The sequence below is a fragment of the Lolium rigidum genome, chromosome 4 (genome assembly GCF_022539505.1).
Source record: "Lolium rigidum isolate FL_2022 chromosome 4, APGP_CSIRO_Lrig_0.1, whole genome shotgun sequence".
NCBI lineage: Eukaryota > Viridiplantae > Streptophyta > Magnoliopsida > Poales > Poaceae > Lolium > Lolium rigidum.
In genome coordinates this window covers 162097832-162106900 of record NC_061511.1, presented here as the reverse complement: position 1 = coordinate 162106900, position 9069 = coordinate 162097832, and the positions used below count along the sequence as shown (strand labels likewise).

The 9069-nt window shown below is 48.2% G+C and overlaps 1 protein-coding gene across 1 annotated transcript; it reads right to left on the bottom strand.

Annotated features, from left to right (window-relative positions):
• Positions 1-205: 205 nt before the first annotated feature.
• On the bottom strand, positions 206-1878 carry LOC124705774 (U-box domain-containing protein 33-like). Its single transcript, XM_047237468.1, has 7 exons — positions 1818-1878; positions 1579-1700; positions 1383-1504; positions 1176-1280; positions 958-1054; positions 722-865; positions 206-604 (listed from the first exon to the last, which is right to left on the bottom strand). Exons 1-7 carry the CDS (start codon positions 1828-1830, stop codon positions 206-208), a joined length of 1002 nt encoding a protein of 333 aa, XP_047093424.1. The 5' UTR covers positions 1831-1878.
• Positions 1879-9069: the final 7191 nt, after the last annotated feature.

The window sequence follows — 9069 nt, the reverse complement described above, 5'->3', positions numbered from 1 at the left end:
GAAAATTTGATGAAATTTGGCTGCTAGAATATTGTAGATATGTTCTATTTTTTCATATGCGAACTGATACCTCGGCAAGTTTTTATTCACGACATGGTAGATGCATGCCAAAGGACGAAGAAAAATCTAACTAGTGCACTGCACATGAGAAGCTGCCAATGCAGATGGCACTTGAATCAAGGAAACGGGCACCGCTGCTGCTGCCTCATGTAATCCTGGACCACGGCACAGAGAGCGAATCCCGGGCGCGCGAGCTGTTGGGCGGCGACATCCCGTCGAGCCAGCAGCAGCACCCGGCCGCGCCGGCTTCACAGGTGCACCCGTCTTCGTCTGCAGGAGGTGACAACGGTAAGAGTAGGACCGACGACGGGGAGTACGCGGACAGCTTCCTCTGGCATCGGCAGAGCACCGGCTCCTGCTCCGGCTCCGGCTGTCCCAGGATAATCGATGGCATTGCCGTTGCCTCGTGGGATTCCTCCCTGGTCGTGTTCCGCTGGATTGCCTGTCGTAGCTCTGAGATTTCTGCTTCTGCTCTCGCAAGAGCTGCTTCGACCTCTTCCCTCTTCTTCACCTCCTCCAGGTACAGCTCCTCGCATTCTTTCGCCTGCAAGGTTCAGAGTTCTGATTACAATTGGTTTGTTTGTTACGATCATATTTCTTATTGATCTCACACGATTTTCTGAAGAAGTTGAGTTTATGTCTTTATGACAAGGAGTTATACCTTGTGGAGAGACGAGGCCACTTCTTCCTCTGCTTTCTGACGCCGGCGAGATTCTTTCAGAGCTCTGTTCATCAGGTCGTCGGCTGCTCTGCATGCCTCTCCGAGTTCCTCATAGAACCCCAACTCAATCTCAATGTCACCATCCTACAAAGGAAATATAAATATCTCAGAACAGTCATTCCTGCAAGATCAGCATCTAAAAAAATAAGAAGATGTTACTGAATGATCGAGCTCACTTCTTCCTGGTGAGTTGAGAGGTGCAGAATTTCATGACCAGGATTAAGGAGCAACGGTGCAGTGACAGCCGATGGTGAGATTTGTGCTGCAGTGTCTCTACATTGGAAAATTGGGTTAGCTTGCTAAGAAAAGAAGTGAATCGGAGATGTTTTGAACTCGGTTATCGATTTGCCATCAGATAAAAGTTGGGAAGCTACTACGATATGTTTTTTTTTACCTGATGCAGATCAACTGCTCCTTGCAGACGAACCAAATCTTGCATGATGGGTCAGCTCTCTGCATTACCGCCGCTGCTGTCATGCAGACAGGTTTGTCCAATTTTCTGGAACAGGAAGTGGAAGATCATGTAAGCGAAAAAAAAAAGTTTTTGCAGAGCATGTCTGAATTTGCAAGAAACGGAGTTCTGTCAGTGTCAGATAGCTACCTCGAGTAGTGCTTGTCCGCGGCAGCCGAGACTACGAGCTCAGTGATCCCATGGAGGCGAATGAGCTCGACGAGACCGGACGCGACATCTTCCTTCTCAGTCACCAGCTTCTCGCATTTCACCTGGAATTTACAGAGGTTGTGCTTAAGTGTCACGAAAAAGGGAAACGTTTCAACCAAGAGAAATGATATGGCACCTTCATTTTCGAGCACTGATGGACGTACTCGCCCAGCATCTTGTCCGCCTTCTCGCGCTCCATCATTCTGAACGAGCTCACTTGCTCCGGGTGCAGCTTGCTGGCGTGGAATTTGGCTCCCACTGAGATCAATAAGCAAGAAAGAAAAAGTCAGTGTCGAGCGACGATGCACAGGCCGGCTGGCCGGCCGGCCGAGACACGCACGCATGTGGGATGAAGGGCGCGCGGCGAACACGTACTGACGGGGATCATCTGCGGCGGGACGTGCACGTGCGTGACGACGACCGTGGTGGCTCCGCTGCCGCTGCCGCCGCCGCAGAGGTTGCCGAGAGCCCACGACAGCGTCGACCGCCCCGCCCTGGGCTCTGCCGGCACCACCACGAACACCTTCTTGTTCTCCTCCGCCGTCTCTGTCGCCGCCTCCATCGAGCGCGCGATTGATCGCCTCTGCCGCCGCTAGTTCTTGCTCGCTTCCTGCTGGAGCTCGCACCAGGACACGCGGTTGTGGAATGAGGACGGAGTGCGAATGGAGGAGACTTTGGACCGGGGGAACGGGAGGAAGACGGTGGCGCGTCGCTCGCCGTGGGGAGGAGGGCCAAGAGGCCACGGGCGCCGGGACGCGACAGCGACGGCGGGACACGCGCGCAGGAGCCGACCGAACCATCGGTCAACCTGGAAGCTCAGGTTGTTCTGAACTCGCTCGTCGCATCACGGCAGGACTTGTGCTCGTTTTGCTGTCGAAATACTTAATTTGTCTTGCGTGTTTGACGAGAGTGCATTTTCAGAACCCGGCGGCATGTGAACTCGTCGGAACTCCCAATTTTATTGGTCCACGTTAGAAGTAGGCCCAATCTGGTGGCAGTGTATTTCTATTGTTAATTTGAGTATTGATTGATAGGTACAGTAGATAATGGAGCCCATGGTGTATTAATTCTCTGCCGTGAGCATGTGACCCTCGTCCTCTCCCACCTACCTCTCTCTCACCGCCCGCCCATGGAGCTCGGGACTGGCATACCTTTGGCTAGTACGTGCGCAACCACCACTCGGCCCTGCTCCGTGCTCGCTCCGCCAGGCCAGGGGCAGCCTCGACGCGCTCGTCGGCCGCCTTCGAGGAACATGGTGGGAGGCCCGAGGCTAACCACTTCGGCGCGCGCCGTGCAACTATACTTCCACGCGACTCTCAGGCCAAGGCCGACCGTGTCCCGCTGCATGCGGCCGCCGCAAGCACGCACGCCATGGCCGCCACGTCGTCGCCGTGCCATTTGCGAGCACGCCTGCGCGCGTCAGACACGGCGCCCCTCCCGGCGCGCCCGCCACGACCGCCATGGCCGCGCCTTTCACGAGCACGCCCGCGCTCTTCCGTCGCGCGGCCGCCGCGTCGTCGTCGCTGCGCCGAACGCGAGCATTCCCGCGACGCACGCCATGGCCGCCGCGTCGTCGTCGTCGCCGCCACGCCGTTTGCGAGCACGCCCGCGCGCGTCCGCCACGTCAGCATCCGCCACGCCGCCCCTCCCGCGCGCTTCCGCCACGCAGGCACGTCCGCCACACCGGCGCACCCGCCACGGCCGTGGGAGGAGCCCTGCTGCCGCGGTCGGCGTCGCTGTGCCTCCGCGAGGTCCTCCTCGTGCTGCAGCGATTCAAGGCCGTCGTGGTCGACTGCGCCACGCGCAGCCGCATGCGCCTGCTGCTGCAGTCCGACGAGGTCGCGGCCCGGATGCGCGAGCTGCAGCACGACCTCACCACGGTCCTCGACATCATCCCTGTCGCCGAGATCGGGCTCAACGACGACGTGCTCAGGCTCACCGGCCGGTGGACTCCAAGCAGGCGGATCTTGACGAAGTCGACGACGCCGCCGAGCCTCCCGCGACGTCGCAGGATTTCCGCTGCCCCATCTCCCTCGACCTGATGCGCGACCAGGTGGTGTCCTCCAGCAGGAAACATAGGACCGCGAGTCCATCATGCATTCACAGTTTATCACGCATTAACTGCGGGGCCACAGATGGTACTACGTATTCTAGTTCGTATTCACAGTTTTGATTAAAACTAGGCTTGTTTCTCGGCTGGTCCACAAAGTACACGGACCAATAGGAGGCCGAGTTCTGGCCGGAGCAAATGCCCGCCGGTTCAACAGCGAGTTTTCCGTGTTTGACTAGTTACTCATGTACTCCCTCCGGACTCTTTTAATTGACTCAAATTTAGTACACAGTTGTACTAAATCCGAGTCAATTAAAAAAGAACGGAGGGAGTAGTTCCCACGGCACGGCAGGAGATAAAGATGCTGGGAATCTGGCATCATCTGCTGGGCCTGAACTCTCCTAGGCTGCCGTTTCGAGCTTCCGAAGCTTAATTTGCCGTTTCCAGTAAGAAGATGGCCACACAAATAGAAAACTTAGTTAGCCCATCAAATGTAAGCAACATCGGGTGAAACATGCAAAGACTGTTATAGTGAAGTCTCAATGCTAAGTCGCCCATCAACTGTGCATTAACTTTTTTTTCTTTTTCAAATGGAGCTTGGGACTCTGCATCAAAATATTTGTGCATTAACTGGATGGCGAATCTAAATAACTACCAAAGAGAATGAAGGATATCCCAACTCAACCTAGGTCTTCCAACACAAAATTGAACAGAAGAGGCTGGGAGAATTGTACTCCATCTGTTTACAAATATAAGATGTTTGAGACATTTCAAAGTGCCCCCTTCGCTCCTCGGTACATGACCACATTGTCCATAGCATGGGCTCACTTCTTCTCTGATTTTGATGAACTTGTTTCAAACTATTGCAATCAACCAACTATCAATCCAGGATCTCAATTGATCGAGTATGGACACAGCTGTTAGAGAACCAGAAATGGGGAAACCGGAAGCTTATCCACTCCCGTCTCCTTTTCTTCTTTTTATTTCTTTCTTCCTTTCTTCTTTACGCATTTGTCCTCTTGATATCTACATATTACATATAAGTACATATATAAGAAAAAAAGGAAATACATTGCTAACTCAACACTCCCCCTCAAGATGGGTAGAATGCATCATATAGCCCCATATTGGAACATAGACTAGAAAAACCCTTCTCCAATAAGCCTTTGGTGAACTCACATAAGGCATACAGATTATCCCTTGATCAAGTTTTTCTTTAATGAAATGTCGATCAATTTCAATATGTTTAGTCCGACCATGTTGAACTGGGTTATGTGCAATATCTAGTGCTGCCTTATTATCACAATATATCATTAATGGTTTTGCTTGACATAAACCCAGCTCCGTCAATATGATTTTCAGCCACATCACCTCACATATTCCATGAGCGATAGACCTAAATTCTGCCTCGGCTATAGACCGAGCAACAACATTTTTCTTCTTACTACGCCAAGTAACTAAATTTTCTCCAATAAATGTACAATAGCCAGATGTGGACCTTCTATCATCCAGTGAACCTTCCCAATCCGCATCAGTGTAGCATTCTACTTGCAGATTCCCATTTGATTGGTATAAAATCCACGCCCTGGATTACCCTTAAGATATCGAATTATTCTAAGTACTGCATCCATGTGGTGAGTTCTAGGATCATGCATGAATTGACTAACCACACTCACTGCAAAAGCAATAACTGGACGAGTATGAGACAAGTAAATCAGTCGTCCAACTAGTCGTTGATATTGTGCTCGGTCTACGGGTTGAACTGATTCACTAGTAAGTCTATGGTTTTGCTCTATTGGTGTTAAGGCAGGTCGGCAACCCAACATACCTGTTTCTGACAAGATATCTAATATGTATTTTCTCTGAGACAAGTAAATACCTTTTGAGCTTCGAGAGACTTCAATCCCAAGAAAATACCTTAGTTGACCCAAATCTTTAACCTCGAATTCTCTTGTTAATTGCAACTTCAGGTCTTTGACTCCTGCATCATCATCTCCTGTGATAACAATGTCATCTACATAGACTATCAATATTGTTAGTTTGCTCATATTTCTCTTATAGAACATAGTATGATCAGCATTACTCTGTTTGTAGCCATGTTTCAATACAGCTCTCCTAAAACGATCAAACCATGGTCGTGGTGATTGTTTTAGACCATATAAGGAGCGATGTAGTCTCAACACTTTGCCTTCAGTTTGTGCAGTATTAAATCCTGGAGATATTTGCATATAAGTATTTTTTACATCAAGTTGATGTAAATCCCATCCAAGATTAGTTGCACAAGAGATTAAAATTCTTATTGTATTCATTTTAGCCACCGGTGCAAATGTCTCCTCATAATCCACTCCATAAGTTTGTGTGTACCCTTTTGCTACTAAACTGCTTTGTACCTTTCAACTTTGCCTTCAGGATTATGCTTCATGGTATACACCCACTTGCATCCGACAGGTTCTTTATTTTTTGGCAGTGTCACCAGTTCCCATGTATTGTTTTTCTTTAAAGCCTCCATTTCTTCAAGCATAGCAGCACTCCATCTTGTATCCTTGATAGCATCTTTCCAACCTGTGGGTACAGAGGTCGAGTCTAAGGATGCAATACAGTTTTTAAATGAAGAACTACACCTCTCGTAAGATAGATATTTTGTGATATTGTGTTTGTATCCCACATAGTCCTTTAGGCGTGCTGGAACATCAACATGTCTTGACGGTTTTCGTAGTGCAATAGGATAAGCAACTATTGGAGTAATAGGTACTGGTGCAGAATTTTCATTACCGTCACCTTCAACGACATCATGTATAATCTCCTGATGTGATGGAGACTCTCGAATAATACAAGTAGGTTCAATATCTTCAATTGCTTCATGATGTACAAGTTCGCTTGTCGATGCTCCAGGTCCCACAGATGCTGACGGTGTAGTGGTTTCCATCACTTGTTGATCAGACGGAATGTTGTTTGCCTCATGATTTGTTGAATTGGCATCTCCTTCATCAATACTTTCACTTCTCTCCCCCTGCGTTCCATTCTCTAGCTGACAAATATCCATCAGCGGAGCCAACACGGAACCACCTGAAGCATTATCTTTGTTTGAATTCTCCCCCTTACTATCAATACCATAATTAGGAGCATTAAGAGAATAAAATGGTTCATTTTCATGAAAAGTAACATCCATACTCACAAAGAATCTCCTTTCAGCGGGGCTCCAACAACGATACCCCTTCTGACTGGGTAAATATCCCACAAATATGCATTTGATGGCATGTGGATCAAGCTTTCCAACCGAACCCCCGTAATCATGAACAAAACACGTACAACCAAATACCTTAGGAGGTACAATGAAATCATTAGTGCCATTTAAACATTCCATTGGGGTTTTATAGCCCAACACTCATGATGGCATCCGGTTTATTAGATAAGCAGCTATTTTAACAGCCTCGCCCCAAAGAAACTTTGGCACATTCATCGTGAACATAAGAGACCGAGCTACCTCCAATAGATGCCTATTTTTCTCTCTGCCACCCCATTCTGTTCAGGTGTGTTCACACATGTAGTCTGATGAAGAATGCCATGTGATGACAAGAAATTATTAAAAGCATTGTTAACATACTCAGTCCCATTATCTAAGCAAAGTATTTTTACAGTGACCTTATATTGATTGTGCACCATGTTATAGAAGTCTATAAATGCGGATAATACTTCATATTTGTGCTTTAGCAGATACAGCCAAGTACATCTACTAAAACCGTCAATAAAGGTCACATACCATCTTTCTCCTAAAAGAGAAGTCACAACTGAAGGGCCCCATACATCAGAATGAACTACTTCAAAAGGGATATTAGTCTTCTCACTAGTACTAGGATAACTTGTTCTTGTGAGCTTAGCTAGTTCACACACATCACAAACCAAACCTTCCTTACAAGAGATATTAAATTTTGACAGGAACAAGCGACTTAGGGACTGAAAGGACACATGTCCAAGTCTATAATGCAACAAAGTTAACTCATCTTTGGCAGGGCTGTGATGTCTACGGGTGCTTCTATTCTTGTAGACAGTGTTGGGCCTCCAAGAGCAGAGGTTTGTAGAACAGCAGCAAGTTTCCCTTAAGTGGATCACCCAAGGTATATCGAACTCAGGGAGGAAGAGGTCAAAGATATCCCTCTCAAGCAACCCTGCAACCACAAAGTAAGAAGTCTCTTGTGTCCCCAACACACCTAATAGGTGCACTAGTTCGGCGAAGAGATAGTGAAATACAAGTGGTATGAATGAATATGAGAAGTAGTAACGGCGCCAGAAAAGTGCTTGCTGGCGTGTGATACGTCTCCGACGTATCGATAATTTCTTATGTTCCATGCCACATTATTGATGATATCTACATGTTTTATGCACACTTTATGTCACATTCGTGCATTTTCTGGAACTAACCTATTAACAAGATGCCGAAGAGCCGCTTGTCGTTTTCTCGTTTTTGGTTTCGAAATCCTAGTAACGAAATATTCTCGGAATTGGACGAAATCAACGCCCGGGGTCCTATTTTGCCACGAAGCTTCCGGAAGACCGAAGAGGAGTCGAAGTGGGGCCACGAGGCGCCGCCACACTAGAGCGGCGCGGCCCAGTGCCCCGGCCGCGCCGACCTAGGGTGTGGGGCCCTCGTGTGGCCCCCGCGTTGCCCTTCCGCCTACTTAAAGCCTCCGTCGCGAAACCCCCGCATCGAGAGCCACGATACGAAAAACCTTCCGCAGACGCCGCCGCCGCCAATCCCATCTCGGGGATTCTGGAGATCTCCTCCGGCACCCCGCCGGAGAGGGGATTCATCTCCCGGAGGACTCTTCACCGCCATGGTCGCTCCCGGAGTGATGAGTGAGTAGTTCACCCCTGGACTATGGGTCCATAGCAGTAGCTAGATGGTTGTCTTCTCCTCATTGTGCTTCATTGTTGGATCTTGTGAGCTGCCTAACATGATCAAGATCATCTATCTCGTAATGCTATATGTTGTGTTTGTCGGGATCCGATGGATAGAGAATACTATGTTATGTTAATTATCAAGTTATTACCTATGTGTTGTTTATGATCTTGCATGCTCTCCGTTATTAGTAGAGGCTCCGGCCAAGTTTTTGCTCTTAACTCCAAGAGGGAGTATTTATGCTCGATAGTGGGTTCATGCCTCCATTGATATCTCGGGACGATGTGACGAAAGTTCTAAGGTTGTGGATGTGCTTGTTGCCACTAGGGATAAAACATTGATGCTATGTCTAAGGATGTAGTTGTTGATTACATTACGCACCATACTTAATGCAATTGTCTCGTTGCTTTGCAACTTAATACCGGAAGGGGTTCGGATGATAACCCGAAGGTGGACTTTTTAGGCATAGATGCATGCTGGATGGCGGTCTATGCACTTTGTCGTAATGCCCAATTAAATCTCACTATATTTATCATGACATGTATGTGCATTGTTATGCCCTCTCTATTTGTCAATTGCCCGACTGTAATTTGTTCACCCAACATGCTTTTATCTTATGGGAGAGACACCTCTAGTGAACCGTGGACCCCGGTCCATTCTTTTATACTCGAAATACAAAT